This window comes from Primulina huaijiensis, chromosome 12 (genome assembly GCF_012295235.1).
Source record: "Primulina huaijiensis isolate GDHJ02 chromosome 12, ASM1229523v2, whole genome shotgun sequence".
Lineage (NCBI taxonomy): Eukaryota > Viridiplantae > Streptophyta > Magnoliopsida > Lamiales > Gesneriaceae > Primulina > Primulina huaijiensis.
In genome coordinates this window covers 4,365,660-4,388,468 of record NC_133317.1, presented here as the reverse complement: position 1 = coordinate 4,388,468, position 22,809 = coordinate 4,365,660, and the positions used below count along the sequence as shown (strand labels likewise).

The 22,809-nt window shown below is 37.5% G+C and overlaps 6 protein-coding genes across 14 annotated transcripts; 1 reads left to right on the top strand and 5 right to left on the bottom strand.

Annotated features, from left to right (window-relative positions):
• Positions 1–231: 231 nt before the first annotated feature.
• Positions 232–2,270, bottom strand: LOC140989729 (probable plastid-lipid-associated protein 8, chloroplastic). Its single transcript, XM_073459088.1, has 4 exons — positions 2,027–2,270; positions 1,640–1,763; positions 1,102–1,281; positions 232–638 (listed from the first exon to the last, which is right to left on the bottom strand). Exons 1-4 carry the CDS (start codon positions 2,237–2,239, stop codon positions 439–441), a joined length of 717 nt encoding a protein of 238 aa, XP_073315189.1. The 5' UTR covers positions 2,240–2,270; the 3' UTR covers positions 232–438.
• Positions 2,271–2,909: 639 nt separating this feature from the next.
• Positions 2,910–6,029, bottom strand: LOC140989728 (COP9 signalosome complex subunit 5a-like). Its single transcript, XM_073459087.1, has 6 exons — positions 5,522–6,029; positions 4,833–5,114; positions 4,606–4,753; positions 4,086–4,168; positions 3,366–3,443; positions 2,910–3,256 (listed from the first exon to the last, which is right to left on the bottom strand). Exons 1-6 carry the CDS (start codon positions 5,921–5,923, stop codon positions 3,167–3,169), a joined length of 1,083 nt encoding a protein of 360 aa, XP_073315188.1. The 5' UTR covers positions 5,924–6,029; the 3' UTR covers positions 2,910–3,166.
• Positions 6,030–6,725: 696 nt separating this feature from the next.
• Positions 6,726–10,776, top strand: LOC140989889 (uncharacterized). Of its 9 annotated transcripts, none has more exons than XR_012177598.1 (7): positions 6,726–6,873; positions 7,541–7,607; positions 8,295–9,244; positions 9,519–9,555; positions 10,000–10,057; positions 10,362–10,410; positions 10,519–10,776. XR_012177598.1 is itself a non-coding variant. In XM_073459398.1 (5 exons), the coding sequence occupies exons 3-4, from the start codon at positions 8,397–8,399 to the stop codon at positions 9,553–9,555; spliced, it is 885 nt and encodes a 294-aa protein (XP_073315499.1). In that variant the 5' UTR covers positions 6,726–6,873; positions 7,541–7,607; positions 8,295–8,396; the 3' UTR covers positions 10,000–10,249. The 9 variants fall into 9 exon arrangements, 1 of the variants encoding a protein (XP_073315499.1); XR_012177595.1 differs by having other exon boundaries at positions 10,000–10,095; XR_012177591.1 differs by lacking the exon at positions 10,362–10,410.
• Positions 10,777–11,649: 873 nt separating this feature from the next.
• LOC140989792 (probable clathrin assembly protein At4g32285) lies at positions 11,650–14,288 on the bottom strand. The gene is made up of 2 exons (XM_073459195.1): positions 13,921–14,288; positions 11,650–13,827 (listed from the first exon to the last, which is right to left on the bottom strand). Exon 2 carries the CDS (start codon positions 13,784–13,786, stop codon positions 11,900–11,902), a length of 1,887 nt encoding a protein of 628 aa, XP_073315296.1. The 5' UTR covers positions 13,787–13,827; positions 13,921–14,288; the 3' UTR covers positions 11,650–11,899.
• A 421-nt stretch (positions 14,289–14,709) lies between these two features.
• Positions 14,710–18,624, bottom strand: LOC140989567 (EIN3-binding F-box protein 1-like). The gene is made up of 2 exons (XM_073458820.1): positions 18,330–18,624; positions 14,710–17,383 (listed from the first exon to the last, which is right to left on the bottom strand). The coding sequence occupies exons 1-2, from the start codon at positions 18,352–18,354 to the stop codon at positions 15,399–15,401; spliced, it is 2,010 nt and encodes a 669-aa protein (XP_073314921.1). The 5' UTR covers positions 18,355–18,624; the 3' UTR covers positions 14,710–15,398.
• A 2,796-nt stretch (positions 18,625–21,420) lies between these two features.
• LOC140990244 (uncharacterized) lies at positions 21,421–22,803 on the bottom strand. Its single transcript, XM_073459844.1, has 4 exons — positions 22,533–22,803; positions 21,916–21,997; positions 21,674–21,740; positions 21,421–21,599 (listed from the first exon to the last, which is right to left on the bottom strand). Exons 1-4 carry the CDS (start codon positions 22,651–22,653, stop codon positions 21,546–21,548), a joined length of 324 nt encoding a protein of 107 aa, XP_073315945.1. The 5' UTR covers positions 22,654–22,803; the 3' UTR covers positions 21,421–21,545.
• Between the last annotated feature and the right edge of the window lie 6 nt (positions 22,804–22,809).

The following is a 22,809-nucleotide window of genomic DNA, read 5'->3' as shown; positions in this document are numbered from 1 at the left end:
TTATTCAAATTTCCAACAAAAATATGAGGGAGTTGTGAAAATGCCACAATACGAAGCTATCATGCATGTAAACGTAATATTTTACAGGTTTTTTGCGTTCACCTACCCAATATTTTATGGTCAAAAAATTTTGTTAATATCTCAGTGCAGAAGGCATTCATCTTTTGATTCGAATGCCTTGCTAGTCACCATAAAAACCTATGAAAACGAATAATTTCGGAAATTTGGTGATTGATTTATGTCCATTCTCATTAGATCCATATACTAGCAGACAGGGTTTGAGTTTTTGGCAAATGCATTTTGTTGTGCTACCATTAACACGGAGCTTGGCATTATTGTATTTTCTAATCAAATTGTTCCATCAAAACGTACACTAATCGAACTGTACGTTAGGCATTCATATATGTCGTAAAGAGCATGTTTTATAACCATATGTTTTCATGGGAGCGGTTCGCGTCTTTGAAAGACGAAGAGAGAACCTCTGGAACCCTTTCCAAGCCTGATCTTATCATCAATGTATGTGATTTGCAGCTTCACTTCACTCTCACCACCATATTTGAATTCCCACCCTCCAACTTTGAGTTCCGGTTGGTCGAATACAACTCGAACCCATTCTCCATCCAGGGCTGTCAATTTTCCTGTTTATCAGCCAAATTTATAGTCAGACAGAGTTTCATGGCCTTCAACACAGGTGCAGACCATTCCAGCTGGTTCAAATACTAACTAGTCCTATATATACACACACAATAAACATGAGTCGAGCTCTGATACATTTGAAATTATTTCCAAGTCAAACATGAACAGCTAGTGCGTTTTGGTATGTTTACTATTATGAAATGTATTTTCCAGGATCACACACTCTAATCATAATTCGAGCTTTAGCTCATTTTTTTAGACTTAAAATTGCATGAGAAACTTCAACTCTGGCGAAAATAGTTCTTTTTACAAATGTGCAATTCAGCTTGAAAAAATATTAGTATTCAACTCACTAAATGAAGTCAAAGATAAGGAAAAAATTATTATTAACCAGAAAATTTTATGATTTTACAGAGGAATAAAAGGAAACCATAAATGCCCGTGATAACAGGGGAAAAATATTACCCTTCAAAGAAACCTCTCCATCTAACAATCCCAGAGCAGAGAAGGATACTCTGTTTTTGACAGTATCCGGGGATTCAATGACCTGAATCATTTCCTTGGTTTTGAATATGAGTCGACCAAATGCATTTCGATATCCACCACCTGGTGATGTAGGATTTGAGCAATAAAGAACATCCCATTCTGCCAACAAGTTTTTTATAGAACATTTTACCATTTATGAAAAGCTAAAATGTAACCAATGAGTAGTAATGTATAAGAAAGAGCAAAGGCAAAAGGTAAGTCAAGTCTTCGGTCTTCCCATTCGCAGAAGCGTCTCAAAGTACAGTAGAAAGCAAACAGCGAAATGGGCTAATTCATTATAGGTTATACAATATATCTGTTCATTGGAAAATATGAGGACTATAAGTCAATGGACGAGCATCAGGTAGAATCTCGGTTCGCATAGCACAGTGAAACGACAAACTTTGAATGCACCATTTCGATATATGTTAGAAATGATAGCTCAAGCAAAGCATCATAGAGTTAGAGGGATGTTAACCTCCAAAAATAAGCGGGCACTTGGTCGGTTCAGCAACACACAATTTTTGCAATTCATTAGCCACTTCGGCTACCCTTTGGTGTTCATTTCTTGACAGCAGAACTCCTCTATCAGTTTGCATAACCTAATGAAGCCATAGATGTTAGTTTCTTTTTACTAAAAGTTCTAGCAAAGGCCGAACGAGAGATGAAAAAGCTTACAATTACGATCAAACAAACAGGGACAATAAATATATATCAAGATAAAAGTAAATTTTTTGTTGTAAGGGCACTAGATAGCTTCTTTCCCTTCCCCCACCTTTTTCTCTGTTAAAATACATTGTCTGTAAAAAGCACAATAAGATGAAATAACATCAAATCCCCAACGAATAGGTGAAACTGATCACACCTGTGACAGAATGGATTCCACCAAGTCATCAGGCTTAGTCGACAGTGGAGTCGCCACCGACATCGACGCGCATATTCTCGAGGCAGATATGGCCGACACGCGGCGGCGAGAAATCACAAGGGCCTGTCCAAATTCTTTCTCTGGGAAAAAGGGCTTAGGAATCCTGACGGACGAATTCGCAGCAGCGAAAGAACACGCGACCACAGTCGCCATTCTCAACGAGTTTTGCCGGAAGCTAGCAAGACTTAGAGTTGCAGTATACACGGAAAAATATGCGTGGGGCCCATTGAAAATCTAGTCGATGAACCTCAACGTGCCACGTGTACGCATGTCTTTTTTCTGGTTATCCGGTTCGACTTTCCCTCAATATAGAAAAACGAAATTTTGGTCGTTGACAATTTTCAAATAGTTTATAATTCTAAGAAAATATATATATATTTTCCCTCTGTAAGGAAAAAAATGAAGAAATCTATAATCTAAGGGAAAAAATTTATAGATATCAATATTCTAGATAACTAATTTACTTAAAATTACATTTTTATTATTTAATGAAAAATTATATCTCTCATTTTGTTTTGTCTGAATTAAGTTAAAGCAACTAAGATACTAGGTATTTAAATGTTAGCGTCTGGGTGAACAACTTAGATTCAAATTCATTTACAATACTATCATCCAAGGTTTTGGATGAGGTCATATCATTTTGTGTTTGAACGAACAAAACCATGTCTTAAAACCTCAATTTTCGCTTTAAAATCTACGGCCATGCAATTTGACTCCGCCATTTGATTTCAAATTCTGGCTTATTTATATGAACAAAATTAAAATGAATGTTAAATCCATTGCCAGTCAAGTTGTTCAATGTTAGTAATAACAAAATGTCCTCGATCCTTAAAATCCTTGAAAGTTTTGCATGGTTACAAATATAACATCAAAAAGATGAAAAGCCATCTATCTTGATAAAACCACCAACTTCCCATCAACTATGCTGCAAATTGTGTATGAAATTTATAAGTCGAGCCAACGGATGGGAAAATTACCCGAGTCTTGACAGATAAAAATAGAAGATAATAATCGAATCCCCTCTTTGGTTGTCTGTAGTGAGTGCAAGAACAGCACCGGGAAAATGATGTAGCCATTAGCTCAGGTTTCAACCATTGGTTCTGGCTCAGATGACTCAGCCCCAGATCGATTGCACTGGCAAACTGAATTGAAAAGTACATCCTTGATTACCTAGAATTCATGATAAACGAGGTACAGATCAATAGAACTCAACATATGCATTGTGCACATAAAAAAATGTGCAATAGTGTTCGATGGTGAAGTGCTGAATCACAGATACCTGGGACATCAAACCATGAACCTGCTCCACAGTTATCTTTGCACTGTCGCGAGTGATCTTGTTAAGTTGAGATTCTTCCTGAAATACACAAAGGCAAGCGTCCACAGATTATGACAACATCTGCATGTTGAATGATTTGTAAATGCATATANACCGTCTTTAAGAAAGTCAATCACTTCGTTGCTCACTAAGGCGGTCTACAAATAAATGTCATTGTTAGGGTCACAAAAATTTCCCTAATCTTCATTTTGTGTAAATCAACAAATTGACAAAATGAATGTGATGACCCCAATTTGAGATGATGTGAAGCGTGAACGACATGTCATTGGAAAATGATAATTAGATTTAGACTGTCTGGCAAAATATGATTAGTGGAGTTAGGAATATCCGGCGTTACTTGTTGCAATATAAAGCAAAGTGGATGTAAAATAAGGGATATGCAGAATACAAAATTGTTTCTAAGTTGTATCTTCTGTTTTCCTTCCCCAATTCTACAGTTGTAAGCAAAATCAAGATTGCTCAAAAATTTGGGTGCTAACAATGCAATATAGCGTCACTTGCATTACTAACTGGAAGTGGTATGCACCAGTGGAAGAAATTTGTAAACAAGGAGTATGGGAAACTGCCATACGAAAAAAAAATGCAGCAGAAAACAGCATTAGCATACACCAACTGGAGTTCTAGTATTATGCTCAAGTAAATTGCTGTAAATGCGCTGACCTCTTTCTTCCTTTGAGGGGCTGCTATCAAAGGACCAAAACGTGAATGACCTAACTGATTTTCAGCTTGCTCTAGTTTCTCCGCTGCACAAGGTCAGAAGCATTAAACTAGTATTAAATACCAGAAGTTGTAGTTGCCGAGATAATTAAATGGACGGGCTGATTGAACCAACAGCTGATGGTGGGGGGAAAACACTTTCTACTGAATTTGTTTGCCACCAATCGCTGTATGTTTTGATTCATTTTTTAAATCAGCTTTCAAAATCAACCATCATTCACTTTCAAAATAATTATCTTACAATTACAAATCATTCCATTACACTAGTCACCCCATAAATAAGTTTAAAAATTTTAAGATCCCACTCAATTTTAGAAATGACTAAATCATGGATGCTTCAAATGACAACCTTCTGAAAATTTCATCACGTCCAACAAGTATTTCAAAATTATTCTCAAAACATTTCGATTTGATAACTAAAAACACACGACAAAAAGTCACCTAACATATCCAAGGAAATTACCTAGATCTGATATTTGACCAGCAACATAGTCTCCATTGCCAAGCAAAGGAGAAGACGATAGGGTGTTAACCCAATACTTATTCCATAGTAGGTCCATAAGATGAGAATCAAGAGATGACTTGAAGTATGTGATATCCAATGAATAATACTACATGCAAAAAAGCCTGAGTAAGTGAGCAAATTCAGCACAGAGTGCTTCTTAGTTGTATGGAAACAGAAAGTTTTACCTGTTTGCAATGAACACCAAAGTCCTCGATTTTGTTCAAGGGGATTGTCTGATACTCAGAAACTGGTTCATCTGGAGGCTTATATCCTTCAGGGTATGTTCTAAAAGCACCGATCTCTACTTTTCCGGCAGAAACAGTCCTTGTTGGATCAATAACAACAGCCAGAAACGGCTCCTGGTATTGTTGGTTAAGCATTTGTGTGGAAACATCTATACCAGAAAGCCAACATCCATAACCAGGATGGGAATGGTACCACCCAACTACATTCTCTAACCGGCCGGCCTTCATAAACAAAATCAAAGGGAGGAAATTTTACTCTGAGAAATGACATCCAAAATAGCTAACAGAAAGTTTTGATATGACATACTCATAACTCACTTACGAAACACTCAGTGTTTACAGGACTTAAAATAATCGAAATCGCTCTTACATACCATAGAGAAATGGTCTGATGTCCAATAACTTATACATTCAACTCCCTGTCAGTTCTCTATAACAACAATGGCATTCCAAACCAACCAAGCTTACAATACTCTTAACAAAGAGTATTGATTATCCACTAAATTCCAATCCATTATCCGCATAAAATCCCAAGGCTTCTCTCTAACTCCCCAACATTTTTAAATCACAATAACATGAGCATGGAATAATAAGCTCCAATAAATCAAAGCAATATTAAGCATAAGAACCTGCTTATTGGTCTGTGAATATTCCACCATATACTCGTACGCATCAGCCTGCGCATTAACCCTAGTTTCAGTGCCCTCGACGGGAAGGGCAAAAGCGTCCATCACAATAATCGCATCTCCGTCAGTTTTGCCCTGCATCAGGCCCATGACTTCAATGGTTCCTCCGGAACGCGCGTGAACAACCATCTTGAGCAGCGCTAGAGCAGAGATCTTCACTCGCTTGAAGTAGTGAGGATCGTTTGCCCAAGGCTTCTCTTGCTGGAACTTCTCCTGCGCCGCCGAGTCGTAGAAGAAGATAGCGTCCGACGCCGCCGCCGAGGAATCGTTGGAGGAGGCAGAGATCATATTATTCTCCAGCTCCCATGTTTGCCGAGCAATCGCCGCCGATGAAAAGGAATCCATTGTTGAAGTAGAAAGCTAAACCCTCGTGCCAATCTGCACCAGTCTCTTTATTTTTCCTCTGGAATTTCCAATTTTCGTTCACATATTAGATTAGACCTAATGAAGAATAAGGTATTCATCCACCCGGAACACATAAATTTACAATATGTATGTATTTTTTTTTGGGAAAGAGTCGGACTCTTGTGAGATCGTATCATGAATTTTTATGTGTAAAATATGTCAACTTTATCCATATTCACAATAAAAAAATACTCTTAGCATAAAAAGTAATATTTTTTCATGGATGACCCAAATAAGAGATCTGTCTCACAAAATATGATCCGTGAGACCGTCTCACACAAATATTTGTTTTCTCGACCTTCTCGATTTGATTTTTAATGTTTCAAAAATTTGATCGAGTTATTTTTTGTTAATTTAAAATTAAATATTCATGTAGAAGTCACGTCTAAAAAATGCGAACTACAATATCTAATTCAATTCAATTACTTGTCTTATTTCTGAAATAGGAACGAAGTTCTTCTCTCAAATCGACGGGAGAACTAATTTGGTCAAAATTTTATTTAATTTTGCATCAAAGTCTTTGTGAGACGGTCTCACGAATCTTTATCTGTGAGACGGATCAACCCTATCGATATTCACAATAAAAAGTAATACTCTTAGCATAAAAAATAATACTTTTTCATACATGACCCAAATAAGATATCTGTCTCACAAAATACGGTCTATGAGACAATCTCACACAAATTTTTGCTCATATATATTTTTAGTATAAATAAAATGAATAGGAAACAAAAGGAAAAACAAACAATAATGGAGTGTAAGATGAAAAGACTATAAAGTCCTCATCACCAACCATGAATTTCCATTCCATTTCATCAGCTCTCAGAAAATAGACAGACCCTATCGTCTCCACTTTTACTTCACAATTCTCGGACTTTGAGAATAACCAGGTTCATTTCTCCTCCTCTCTTACATGTGTTATATATATATTTGCGAACTCAATAAAGATTCCGATTCTTGATGGGGGGGTTGGGTGCTGCCTTCGGGTGTGAATCAATTGGCTAAGTTGACTTTTGGGTGGCGGTGGTTTGGATTTCTTGATTATTCCATGATGGCCGTGGGTTGCTTTATTGGACTTGCTTCACGTTTTTTTGGTTGATTGTTGGGTTTGATGCTGTTTTTGGGATTTGGCAAGTGTTGATCATCCAACCCGTGTGGAATTTCCTCCCTTCTTTGGCCTCATTTCTATGTGAAATGTTGAGGATGAGAACCGTTTGAGATTTGGTTCCATTTTTTGTCGTGAAAAAAACATTTGCTCTTTGGGAGTCTGGGATTGTTGTGAGGTAGTTTTTGGACCCATGGTACCTACTTTTGAAGAAGTTGAAGTATGAAAACGTATTGAATGCGAGGAAAAATTGTTTTTCTAAGCTTTTTTTCCTTTACCTGTCATCAGTTGAAATCAATCATGTGTTGATTTTTAAAAAATTCCTTAGTTCCAGACATGCCTTCATAATTTCAATTTGTTTATAATCTATTTCCCATGAATTTCTGTTTATCTCGGTTGTGACCGAGAGCAATGGTACTTTCTCATTGAATTTATGTTCATTCTTCATGCAGACGTACTTAAATTTACTTTGAGGAAAGAAGTGGTGATCCGACTGATTGATATTTACCTAAATATCTTGTAAGAAATATTTTACATAGCTTGTGCTTGTAGAAACAACATCAGTCATCTGAAAGTAGCATCACAATATAGCTCTTCATGTCGTACATTACACATGTGTTACTTGGTTGGGGATTGCTAAAAGGAGATTAAAAAGCTTTTAAACTCTACAAAAACCAAATTTGTGTTTGGCTTGGTTGGGATTGCTGAAACGGAGCTTTTAAACTCTACAAAACCCTGTAACCAAGGAACCCTATTTTTTCCAACTTAAATTAGTATTTTCCAACATCTGGAATGATATATAACAACTAATGTCCCATATTTTTAGTGTTTGTGCACTAACATGAAGGTGCTGAGCCCGTATCACAGTGTCACACACATTCATTGCATGTTCGTGCTTCTCACCTTTGCATGGACAGTGAGCAAACAAATCGAATTGTGATATTTTCATCTCGTTTCAATTTCCACTTCAGTTATGGCAATTTACCAACTCTTCTATAGCAGATTCTTAATACAATGTTGGTAAATAAAAAGAATCATTGATTAGTCGGTTAGATCTAGGCGTCACACTCCCCAACAACCTTTTGGCGTTTTCTATTATAATCTTCAATTCCTTGTTCATTCCTTGGAATACTTTTTTGCATGGTGAACTTATTAGGATAATTGTGAAGCTACTAATTATTCTGACTCTAATATTTTGACTGGAAGGCATGAAGACTCTTGATCCATGTTTCTAGAGACTTAAAGTTTAATTCTCTGTGCCTGCTTTGAGACATTGGAAAAGAGGGCTTTAGCCCATACACAACTGGAATGGAGGAGATTAATCTGTATACAAACTGGGATGATGTTATTTGTCCTATCTGCTTGGAGTTTCCACACAATAGTGTTCTCCTCCAATGCACGTCATATGATAATGGATGTCGGCCATTGGTATGCGGCACAGACCATTTGCAATCAAATTGTCTCTATCGCTTCAAACAAGCAAGTGGGATGTCATCTGGATCTAAATCACCAAGTTCTGTTGAAACTAGACAGTTTTTGGATTCGGAATCGGATGTCAAACCGGCATGCCCCTTGTGTAGAGGAGAAGTTACTGGATGGATAGTGATTGATACAGCTCGTGTACACCTGGATGATAAGAAACGCCATTGTGAAGAAGAAAAATGTGCATTCTCGGGCACATACTTGGAACTTCAAAAACATGCACGACTAGAGCATCCTCATGCTTTCCCTTCAAAAATCGATCCTGCTCGCCAACTGGATTGGGAAAATTTCCAACAATCTTCCGAGATAATCGATGTTTTAAGCACTATACAGTCGGAAATCCCTCGTGGAGTGGTTCTAGGTGATTATGTGATAGAATATGGAAATGATAACTCGGGAGATGACTTTGACGACTTCCCTGGGGACAAGGGAAATTGGTGGACATCCTGCATGTTATATCAGGTATTTGACAATTTTCGGGCATCTAGAAACAGAAGAAGATCAAGAGTCGGTGTTTCCAGAAGAGGAAATAATCATTTGAGTTTCGATACTTCAAACTCTGATGAGGGTTCTATATCATCCATAGAATATCCCGATTTTAGACCCCCAGTAGATACTGTTGACGAGTTTGTTAGTGCCAGGGAAGTTTCAAGGGGAAGAGTTGATCAAAACAGGTGAGTGAATGCACCAGTTGTTACTATTTTATATTTCCCATGATGTGGGTTATCTTTTGATCTTTCATACTCAATAAAAATTGAGATTATGAACAAATTAAATTTCTGGATGGTTCATTTACATTATATATTTTACATATCTGTTGAAGTTTTTTTGATTTTTTACTAATTTTTCATAGTTGTTTGTTGACAAAACCATAAAAAAGGCCTATCGCATCACCTTCAATTTTTGTTTTGTTGCTTGGATATCATATCTCTCATGTACTTTCCACAGCTCTCGAAGACGTCGCTCTCGGTTCTACGACATCTAGGTAAGCAGTATTTACTGGAAGAAACACCTTCCTCATTTTACAATTATGTTTTAGAGTAAGATGCATGTTGGGTGCAATAATTGGTATTATATTGCCACACATTTGAGCGGTAGTTGACGCATTGAGGAGGTGGTAGGCAAATTGATAATCTGTTACAAAATGTTTAAAATTTCACCTGTAATTTCTTAAATACAAGAACCAACCCGACACTAGAAAATCTTATTTTTCCCTAAATATGTGAAGTTTTTCACTTCGCCTCCTGAGCCATCAGTGCATCAAGTTTAGTCCAAGCAACACCATGTCCATTTGCTTTGCACAGTCTCTCACCCTGAAATAATATTACACATGCCCAAATAAATCGACTTTTATGTTTCTTTAGCTTAATTCAGTATCCAGATTATTTTTTCTACGAATTTGGTGATTTATATGTCCATTGTATAACAGAATGCAGCTAATCCTTGGTATGGAATGCGAACTAAAGCTTGCAAATCTTGCTTCACCGGTTAGTGAATGGGATCGTGTTTGGAACTTCAATTACATGTAAAATTCCTAGTTGACATATTTACTCAGATTTCCATTTCCTTCTTTAGTTAGCACTTCTTGCCTAATTTATATTTCCCCTCTTGGAGGAAAGTTTGTTTGAGGTTTGAAATTTATGGACACCGTTGTATATTATTTGTTTTAGTTGCTATTACCCAATCTTCAAGTCGATTTAACTATTAGAATTATCCAAATAGTTTATGGACAGGGATATGGTATTATGTTCATGTATAATTCCACTTTATGTGAGTTCACTAAATTTTCAGAATACTCTGCAGTCGTTGTTCTTGATGCAGTAATTCTCTGTCATTTCGGGTATTATCTTGAGTAGTACTCAAGTATATAGATGATTGATCCTCGCTACTTTTTTGTGCCTAATCCTTCATATGAATAAAAAAGCACTGCATATTTCGACTGTTTCAGGGTGAAAAACTATGCTCAATTGCAGACATTGGAGCTTCTGGATTCAAGTCATGAAATTTCATCCAAAAAAAATAGAAATCCATCAAGCACAACCTAAAAGAAAAACTTGACAAACAAATTTCCGTGTCTTATTGTGAACTTTTTTTATATATAACGTGTGTGTTTCGATTGCTAGTCTATAATGTAATAAATTTTCTTGAGCATTAATCTTTATGAACAATAGATGGTGGTTTTTTTTATGAAATTTTGTTGGTGCGAGATCTTTGAAATTTGTTGAGTAGTTAAAAAAATAGTAATGATTCAGATAATGGGGTCATAATTTATATGCATTAGTTAGTCATCAATTAATTATTATCATGAAATTCGTAATGTAATAAAAGGTCATAATTAATCTAGAATATGCCAATCCAACCACTGTTTGGAAAAATCAAAGCTGGTTGAATATGAATATTAAATAACGCGTTGCTGTTTGAAAAATATTATTTTACTTGGTCAGATTAAAAGGTCATAATTAATCTAGAACGAATATTATTATTATTATTAAATCTCCGAAGGATATTCTTTTACTTGGTCAGATTAAAAATTCTCTCCCCTTTTTCTCCATATATTTCATTATTTCTCCTATAATCTCTTATTCACTTCCCACATATTATACCTTGAAAGATTTACCAAACTTCACCAAAGAATCTTGTTACACATAGGATTCAATTGGATAACTAGAATTCATAGATTAATTTTGAGCAAATTATGAGCTCTATCAATTCAAGGATGAGAATGCACTGATTGTAGAAGCGTAGCTGGGACGTTACTCGCTCTTACTTGTGGAAGATAGTTTTCAGATGTTCTTGAATTCTATGTTGGGAGAATCTACGACCCAAAGAAGCCATTAATAAACTTAAGACATGCAAACTTCTTGGAAGCTAAAATGAGGAGGGACCAAAGTTTTTAAAGAAGATGCTCCACCAATGGAGGAAGAATCTTGACGCTTTCCCTTTGCATATGGAATCTGGGAAAGCGAAAAAGGCTCGTTGGATTCTTTTATACTCCCAACCAGGAACCATCCATAGCCGGTGGCAACAGTACTCGGACAACTTTCCAAGGTGCATTTCAAGTTGGATTTTCAGACAGAAATAAACGCAACATAGTAGCTACCACTAAGATATCAATTCAATACAAAAAATTAATGTTTTTGGACGGGAGACATTGTTGAAATATCTCGAATTGTATTACAGAAAAAAAAATTCATAAACGGAACAAAGCCCCTGCAATCACATTGATGCCCTTTCTATGCCCATGGTCAAACACAATTGCAAGCAATATAACATATAATGCAAAGGAAAAAACAAGAGAGATACAATGTTTAAGTAAACTTGCTGAAAAATCAGTAATGCATGAAGTGATACCCATAAGGTCCATTTACTGGTGGCATTCCATAAGGCTGTGCGGTGGCACCGATCTTGTGCAAACTGGTTTGACCTTGCATGCCTTCTCTCGAATACTGTTGCCATACCATCTGCTCCTGAGATAACAAGTGCTGCTTCTTTTCCATATCCGACATCTGCACATATGCTGGCGGGGGAATGCTCAAAGATGCAGCAAATGGATCTCCTCCAACAGCCTGGACTGTTCCATCTGGTGCAGGGAGTGCTAACACTGGAGTTTTGCTTGTTCCAGGACCTGGCAATACCACACTGCTAGCACTGCCACCACTCAATTGGGTCGTGCTCACGTGTTGCCGAACCACTCCCTGATCGTACATACCATTCAACAGTAAAGGATCCAGGCCCCCGCCCATTGCAGCCTTCTGCTTGGACAAATTACTGGCAGACTCGACCAGGGCTAGTTCCCAGTCAGCCTTTCCGCTCTCGGATGCAGGATTTTGCCAAGCAGAAGTCACCTCTGGCTCTCCGTTCGATGGGAATGCTTCCCACGAGCCAGTCCCATTGTTTGCCACCGGCCCAGCAAACAGCGCCAGAGCGAATTTATTGCCTTGATCATCAGCAGTCACTCCCTCATCCCGTAGATCCACTAAATCCCGAGTCTCTTGGACAATCGGCTTAGGCATCTCTGGCTCAGGTGGTGGATGGGGAGTATAGTTTTCTGGAGGCGGCAATGCTTTGATCTCATTCACATCAGACACCAGCTCCTCCCCTTGAGCAACTGGCTCGATCTCCACCTTTCTTTCAGGGCTCTTCATTGCCTTAGCCCTGTCCCTCACAAACTCCCCCAAAGTCTCCAGCAGCTTACTAGTAATCTTCTGCACTTCCGGATACTCGGAAGACCTCGCAACCCCTACATCTTTGCACCAATTATAGAATCCTACCAGCTCATCAATCTGCTTAGCTGCGCTAGCATAGGCATCAAAAGCTTTCACACAATCTTGATACTCCATATCAAAGAACTTATCTAGAAGTACTGCCAGAACCTCGCACACATCAGCATAGAACTTGAAGCTCTCCTTGACCATTGCATACAGTGCCACCAGAATCATCCTCTCGTTCTTGGCTAGACCCGTGGGTCGACACGACAAGAGCCGGTCCAACAGTCTCTGCAAATGACCCATCTTCCCAAGAACCCTCTCCGGCTTCATTTCCCTCAGTGGGGTAAGATCTTTCCTCCCCTCAGCAGATTCTCTGACGTCCCCAGATGACTGCGATCTGGGCATTCCATAACCCTGTCTGTCCCGAATTTCATTGAAATCATCATATCCCCTGTTTGATCCTGGGGGCGATCTATAATTATGCAGATCCTCTCTACTGCCAAATCCTCTCATTTCAACCCCATATCCACTCTGTTTCCGATCATAAACCATCAACTCAAGTCTCTGATCCAAGTACAGAGCATAGGTTCTCACAAATGCGGAATGATCCCATGAATTGGAATGAGCCTCATCACGGAAATCCGACAAGTTCAATAATCTAGTCCCCTTTCTAGTAGCATACAAGATTTCCTGCTGGAAAACAGCATCTCCGTCGTTGAGCAAACGGTGAATTAACATCAAACACTTGAGGGCAACGATCCAATCCCGAGTCTTCCCCAATCTTTTAGATATAGCAACAACACAAGCATTAACATAACCACGAGAAAGCGAGTTCAAATGGAGAATTTCCCTAATATACTTCTCGGATGCCGGGTCGTCATCGTGACTGGTGGCTTTGACTATGGCGACTTCCAGCTCCGGCGCCATGTTGCTGGCAACCTTGGCGATCCCGATGCTGGCTTGGTCCTTCACCGTCCCGATGGCTTTCCGAATCGTGGTCGGCGGCATGGCTTGAGCTAAGTTTCTTCCGATATCCCGCGCTCAAAATTCTGGAAAAAAAAAATGGAAAACTTCGATGATGTACAAGCTTCGATGGTCAAGAAAACGAGACCGACAACAAATGGGTTTTGAAGTTTACTCACCTTTAAACAATGAATCACTTAGATCTAGATGATGAACCCTGGAACAGAAATCCACCGACAGATCTGGTCTTCTGGGCTTAAAAGTAATCTTTGAAAATGTAAAAAGAAGAAGAAGAAGAAGAAGAAAACGAGCAGAGCTGTCGGCTGCAGACAGATAATGCTGAAAGCGTGTTCGAATTGCAGGCAGGTAAATTTTATGGTGAGCGGGTGGTTTATGGTTTGGTAATGGATCACTAGATTTGGTGCGAACTTTGGGAGGAAATAGAAGGGAAGTTGACCCGTTTCGTTCGAAATTACATTAAATGTAAGAAATGGAGGATTGAATCTTTATCAGATACTACAGTTTTCTCCGCGGGTTTGGATCTCACGGGATAAAACCTAAAATGAAGTGGGTTTTATGATTTTTCAAACCTCCTAAGCAAATCGAAATCGGGTTTAAGAACGTTATTTTTATCTCTGAACTCTTTTTGAGACCGATGACTTTTTTTAATAATTAAAAAAAAATTCAAATTCATATCATTCAATTCTCATTTACATGATGATTATGTGATTTTATTATTATTATTTATTTATTAAATTTATGAATTACAAAAGTTTGTATTGTTTAAATAATATTAATATTTATATATGTAATTATATTATTATATCAATATTCTTTAAGTGAATTTGAAGAATTTTTTAAGTTGGCCTATGAATTGCTTCTTGTATAAGATCAAAGTTGTCGGGTTAGTAACCTGTCCTACTGGCACCGTAGCTGCGGAAAGAAAGTTGGAACATAAACAAGAAAGATACATAAAAGTGCACTTTTATTCATCGACAGACAACTGACACCACAATGGTAACAAAGCAACGGAACATTCAAAGGAGTCTTACATCACGAGAAGGTAGCAAGGGGGACGGCAGTTTACAAGAAAAGAAGCCAGCAAAACCAGGGTTTGGTAAACACAAAAAACAACCCTATCATAAAGACAAGGTTATCATGGCAGACTATAAGTAATATCTGCCACGACCAAAGCCCACGAAAGCAAGGCAACAGACATTGAACAGCCAAAAGCAACCATGAAACAACCCTCACACCGACTCGATCAAAACATGAAACACGACAACATATGCAATGTAGAAGACTCGGTGAAGCCGAGACTTCTATATACCCTAATAAGAAGAGAGACTGCTTGAAACAATGCAAAGATTCAGCATCCACTGTTCTCGGTATATTCTCAGCTAAGTGTGGCCCAGTAGAAGGATAGCTCCCATCATGGAGAACTAAAATTCTTGAAACAACTTTCTAACGGAATGAAAGCTGCAAAAAAGGGTTACCAAGCCACATTCACCGGAAAAAAGTAAGGCCGAAGACGGAGACGGACACTAAACCAGGTGACAAAGACCCATACACCAATGGACCCAAAAACAACTCGTACTAACTGCTAGCTAACAAGACGTTCATGGAGGAAGTGGACATTTATGCTCGGTTCACCATGTTAATAAAGAACATCACACCTCCAAAGCTGCTCTAGAAGCAGATCAATACTGCTGCTGCTGATTCCATTGCAGTGCCGGATGTTAAGCCCCAACAAAGTCTTGCCCAACACTCCCAAGTAAGGTAAGCTCTTGTCGGACACAAAAGAGCAACCTGCCAGGGAAAATATCTGTAAATGTAGCTGCTCAGCACCAGCCAAGGTGGCAATCCCAGAATCAGTTATTCCACACTTCGAAACATCCAACTCGGTCAGCACTGAGCAGTTCTGGGCAATTTCAGACAAGGTGATGTCTGTGAGGTATTTGCACCCATCAATATTCATAAGCTCAAGTGTTTCCCCGTGCAGCTTAGTGATAGCCACAACTGAGTTGTCAGTCAGATTAACAGACCCACTAAGATTTAGCTTATTCAAACCAGCTTCCAAACTGCAAATAAGAGGTAGAAGTCCGGTATCAGTTATTCCCTGAAGGCCACTGAGTTCAACTTGAGTCAGTTTTGGGCACATTTTACCCAATACGGCCAATCCAACATCACCAAATCCTGGACAGTTGTGAATAATCAATGATCGGAGCGAACAACATATGGAAGTCAAAGGAAACTGAAAATTTATGTCCCGAATCCCCAAACAATTTGCTAAAGCAAGAGCCTTGAATTTTCCACCACAGTTTGCAAGGATATGGAATACTCCACATTGTGTGATCCTGTGGCATTCCTCCAATTGAAGACTCTCGAGTGACACAGCAGCTCTGGCCAATTTCACAATTCCAGTATCTGAGACAAGGAGATTTTTTCTGAGTCCAAACAGCTTCAGATTTGGGCAACCATCCCCCAAAGCTTCAAGCCCAGAATCAGAAACACCTCTACATGCAGTAATGGATAAAACTTCCAGCTTCTGCAAACCTTGACCCTTACCCATAACCCAGAAACCCCTATCATTGACATTCTGGAGGTCAAGGAGTGCAAGATCGGTCATTGCACTGCCATAGTGCCCGATAACAGCAAGAGAAACATCACTGATATCAAGCGCCTGAAATTTAGCTTTTGACAAGACATGACCAGCAGATGAAAACAGACTCACAATTCCCTGGTCACCTATAAGTGCGCAATTTTTAACAGTGATGCACTTCAAGTTGGGGCAATAGCGGCCCAAACCTTTCAAGCTTTCATTACCGATGTTTGTGCAGGACTCAATTGTAACTGAAATCAAATTGGGACAGTTCATCGCAATGGCAATTAATCCTATGTCTGTGATTGCAGGGCAATGACATAGATCAAGTTTCTCAAGAAGACGTGCTCCACTTGCAATTTCCAAAAGCCCTTCATCACTGATTGATGATAAGTTCCACAGGGAAATATATCTCAAAGAAGGGCAACCACGACCAATAGCTCTAAGGCCAAGATTTGTCAGACCACGGGTAGAACTGCTTCCACGAATGGAAAGCTTTCCTAAACCTCCACGACTTCCAGTTCCTACAGCAATAGATGCCAATCTCACATCAGTTGCTTTTTTCCCTTCCAAGCATCGGGAAAGAAAACCATCTGAATCAATTCCTTCAAATTCCTCGTTCACAGATTTAACCACGCTCGAATCAACAAATTCAACCTTCTCCTTAGGCTTGAATGCTTCATCCGCCTTCACAGATATAGATGTATTATCATGCTCGTCGGGGCCAAGATTACCTTTAGCCGGTAATATTTCATCTCTATGGATGCTACTCAGAAGCATAAGCCAGCGCTTTGAGACAGAGGCACAGGCACTCCTCTCTTGCCCTACTGAGAGACGTCTGAACACCTCAAAGAGGCATGCATCAGGAAGAACCTCAATAGATGGCTGCGGCTTAACCTCTCCACTGAAAACGAATGGAGCACTGACACGAGACCTTTTCCGCGGGAAATACACGTCCGCATGGTGCCCAAGAGGAAAAAACAAATTTGAATCCTTGGGATTTGTATGCATAAACCCCCCAGAACAAAAATCATCAACACCTGTAACCAAAATAGGGAAACTGGCATCAGCTTATAATTATAATATATAACTAATCGTTTTTCAAGAATTATAATATATCTCGTTTTTTTGTTAATAATGAGAAATTTCTGGGACAAATATGCAAATTTCAAATCTAAAGCTGCACAGTAACATCTATCATGAATAAGTGGATAAAGCACACGAGAAGTCGAGAATGATATTCATAACCAGCAACCAAATCCCACAGTGAGGAAGCACAAATATCCTCAAGTAAACGCACAGAGTCTACCAAGTCTAATTCACTGGAAAACACCAAGCGGAAATCGGATGACAGGATCCGGTGCATTTGGATTTCAAATACTTGATACAACTCCACTTGAATTGCATTGTCAACTTTCCAATACATCCAAGTATTTCAAACCAATTTTTTTAGCATTTCAGGTACCAAGTGATTGGGGTCATTTTAATTCCATTCATCAAATGAAATTCATTCCACCTTTCTAAGCAAAGGCCCAAGGAAGTGAGATATTATTCTATTAGCCCCACAATCATTAAATATCACGCTAAAACAAGGAATCAATAACAAAAAGACAACCAAAGGATTATAAAACAAAATTAGAATTAAGACAATAAATACTTCAGCTGTTAATTAATACACTAGATATGAACTTAAGATTTAACCATTTGAGTGCTCGAGGTGCGCAAATACAACAAAATAGCAAGATCTAGAAAACAAACACCACACACGAGTCTAAAGATAAGAACTTTAACCCAAAACTACACGTGATTTCAGATAATATGACTTGAATAAAAAAATTTCAGCCTGTCTACAGATAAAAAAAGCAGTCCCAAAAAACGAACGCACAACGCACACACAGTCGAGAGCAGACAGATTCGCAAAATCAATAGCACATCAAGAAAACAAACTTCAACCAAGAAAAAACACAAAAGATGAGAAGAGCATACCACTGAAATCGAAGACTTTAGACATGGGAACAGCGTGTACACCACAGGAAGGTGGAATCCGGAACGTGGAAGCCAAAAAAACCCTCTGGCGAGAGCAAAAACAAGCAGATCCAAGAAGAAACAAACGATGAGGAGAGAATCAAGAATAACAAAATGCATCCGAGAAGAACCAGAGGCCAAAAAGATTATCGAAGAAAACCCTATTGAATAGGGCAAAAAAGTAGCCAGCCAGCGAGGAAGTAAACCGGAGAAATACAATGCGAAAATGCGTTGATCCAAGATTGTGGGTGTGTTTCTTCTAATGCATATCCTCGCTAATTAATTAATTATTATTTTTGGAGGTACGTGGGGCCCATCTTCCTTGCATGCAATGAATCAAGACTGTAACTTTATTACTACGTTCAATGTTCCTTCTTCCTACTTGTGTTCAAAAATACCAAACCCCAATATTTAATTTTTTATTATTATTATTATTATTATTATTATTATTATTAATGTTTTCACTGTTCCAACCTTATTGTATCATCACACAAAAATACCAAACCCCAATATTAAAAAAAAGCCATATGTCAAAGATTTAGGTAATAATATTTTAAATAATAAATTTATAAAATTTTAAAAATATAACGTTTTTTTTATATAATACGATATATATTGATATCATATCGAAATTTTGATATAATCGATATGTTAGTTATAAGTATCAAATTTTTCGATCGATACAAAATTTTGATACGGTATTTATATAAATTTTTTTATACCATAATTTTCAGTATGGTATACGTTATATAATTTTCGATATGATATATGGTATATACTTTTTATTGTGATACGGTACGTTATGGTATATCACCCCTAATTATTATGGGAGAGTGATGAGAGTGAGTTGAATGTTATCGTTATCATTTTCTCGTACACATACATGTATCTAAAAGATAGATTTTGTTGCATCGAGTGATTGTAATACTCCGATCAATATTTTTACCCTAGAATTCTCTTACTCTACCCGTTGTTTTTTACCCATCTAGGTCTTTTTATGTTAATTGTCCAACGTCGGTTAGATAAAAATATCTGAAAATTGTATATATGAACTTGGACAATCTTCCTCATTTGAGCTAGCTTTCGTGATTGAGTTATATTCAAGTTTCAATATTAATATTATATTAGAACTTATGTTCACAGTTATGTGTTGGACTGCTTATAGTCGGGCCACTCGTTAATATCTCAACGTTTCAGTTGTTCATTCCTTTGCGTAAAGGAGATATGTTAAGATGTATCATATCGGTTGGATGGAGTTATTGAGAGTTTCATATAAAGATTTGGACAATCCTTATTTTTTGAGATACTTTGTTATGTTGAGTTATATATATAACGTATGTGTGGTTATTATATCAATAATATTTTGAACAAGTGGAGCACATTGTTTTATCCCCCAGAAGTTTTTGAAGTTTCGCAGCTGTAAGACATCAAATTAAAACCAATTGGGCTTTTATTTAATTGCAATGAATTAACGACAACTTCATGCATTCATATTTCAATTGGCAATTTGTCCATAGGAAACAAAAGTAATGCATCATCACCCCATTAACTAATATAAATATTATTTTGTTAATACTAAACAAATTTGCAAATCTCCACTTGCCTTTGATTTATTTGATGTAAAGTTGGTAGTAATAAGTTGTTGAGAAAGAGTTGTTATTCGTTATTTGCATTATATAAGCCAATGGGCTAACAGTTTGTTTGGATGAGCGAAATTGAATGTTGCATTTGGATGAGCGGATTCGAAGATACACCTTCCAAATTCATAATGACAAATTAAGTGGTTTGTTTTGGTAAATCCATTTGACATTTGATTTCAAATCTCAATTAATAAATTTTTGAGCTATTGTGGTGGATTTCAAATTAGGCAAAAACTTGTGTAAGACGGTTTCACAAGTCATATTTTGTGAGACGGATCTCTTATTTGGATCATTCGTGAAAAATTATTATTTTTTATGCTAAGAGTATTATTTTTTATTATGAATATCGGTAGTGTTGACCTGTCTCACAGATAAAGATTCGTGAGACCGTCTCACGTGAGACCGTCTCACGTGAGACCTACTCTTCAAATTATCTCAATATGAAGTTATTTCAAATTCAAATCTTTTTGAACCAATCCAAGAACAATCAAAGTGAATTAAGTTATTTCAATAATAATTGTGGTGAATTTCGTATAAACTCAATTTAAATGGCATTTGATATTCATCTTTTAAATCCTCCAACTAAAACCAAATTCACCAAGAAATAATGGAGATTATACTAACAACAATGAATGGGTTTGGTCACCAAGAAAGAATGGGCATTATTCTATCTCCTAAAACTATACAATATTAGAAATTCTTGTGTAACCATGAGTGTACCCAGTACATATCGAAAAAATATCAAAACATTATTAGAAAGTCTTTTTTGTAACATATCATTATGTATAGTAATAATAATAATAATTAGGAAAATTATGTTTCTAGAGGAGACAATGACATGCAAATATGCAACTCTTTTCAAGCCTCGTTGGAGTTGGAAAAACATTAGACTTATATATCTGATTCGAGCCCTAAATTATTTTAAAGAAATAATATTTCAATGCATTCGAGACGTTATTCTCGAGCAACGGTTCAAATTATTTACAAATATATTTAAATATTTTCTGAGTATCGAACGAATTCGAACTAAAAATATGGTTAGTCAAGTTTCAAGTCGAGCTTGAGTTTGAGCTTTATATTTTTCTTGATATATGGCTCGATTCGATCTGTTTACACAACTAATTGAAACAACCAAGCCCTTGCTCTCTCCGGTATCGAATTCTATCAAAAGACAAACCTAGAAAACTGAGGGACGACGAAAGATATTCTAAGGGAAAAATATTGATTAGTTTTTTTAAAAAAAATGCATATTTGTTTTAGGTGAGAGATGGAGTTCCCCGCTCATCCCCTGCACACAAGGCATGCAACTTCCATCTCTAAATTCCAACCATTAACAAAAGTACAAGAAATTCACAGAGCATTAGAAAACACTTACTACCTAGTGACAAATTCTTAGCAACTTCGAAACTGGGAAATGTAAACAGTGTCATATATTTATCATATGAACTTCACTTAAATTGCTCGTTGCGTTCATCAACCATTTCATCGAGTTACAAGCAAGAGTTTACTATCCAGAAAATTTATATTTTCTTACAAGTCAATCGAAAAGCCCCTCTTGTTCCCACACATCCACCAGAAAATCCACCATTTCCTGTTACGTAACTAAAAGAGAGATGAGAAAGCTGGGATTATACATTTGTTAATCCAGACAGATAACACACTCACCGCCAATGGGATAGGCTGGGGGAAAGGCTTGTTGGTCCCAAGCAAACTTTCATACGTTGCATTCCAACTGCAAAATTGGAAAAGCATAATATGAAAACTGTTCAATATTCCAGCATGTTTCGAAAGGATGATATCAAACAAACTTCGCATGAAGACATTGATGTCACGCACACATTATGTCCGCCAAATCTAGTCATCAATATAAGAACATTTCAGATAGGGAAATACAAAAGTTCGGCCACCTCAATTTTGGTTCTTGTACGTGCTTTTGAGATCGCTTATTTCCAATCCACTGTTGTCTTGTTTGATTCCAGAGAAGAAGACCTTCAACAAAATAATTTGAATTTGTTAAAAGGCAGTGAAAGGCCACATTTTGATCAAGAAAAACTAGCAGAGAAGGGAGACAGTAATGTCAAATAAAGTTCGGTCTCTCAAGTTTATATCGAACCCACCCTCTTTTTAAAGCAGTCATGGGGATGACAAATTAAAAGAAATCCAAAAAAACAAGCAGTTTCTGGATCCGTGCTAGACTAATCCAGAAAAATCAAAGAATGGAAGCAAACTCAATATTTGTCATTATACTAAGCTTTGATAGTGGCAAATTAAGGAAAAGAATTAGCGCTTGACGTAAGTATGGGGTTGAAAACAAAAACACCTAGTAGAATACTGCCAACTTTGTGATAAAATATGATTTGAAGCCAACCAAATAGGCCCCTAAAAGTTCCATAATTTATTTTAGTGTTCCTCTGCAAGAGATAAAATAAATAAGAGAGCAGTAGTGGAGGTATCAGAGCGCAAAATTGTACTTTTAAGTTCCTTAATGCACAGCAAGAGGATAACATAGCATTGATGTACTTGCCAGGATTAACAAAATCGGAAGGGTGGTTTGAACTGCCAGCACTGCTGTGAGCATCAAAGGTTTGATTTGAAGTACTGATTGATGAGATACTTCTATGGGATTGGAAGGCACTATGGTCCATGGTACCTGAACTGGTGCTCCAGAAATCCTCTGTCAAATTATGTTTCTTTACTCGTTGACCTTGAATTTTCAGACCTTTGGATGGTTCATCCACAGAAATCACAAGTGGTGGTTTGACACAACATCCTAGGCAACCTCTGCTCTGTTACAAATTTGG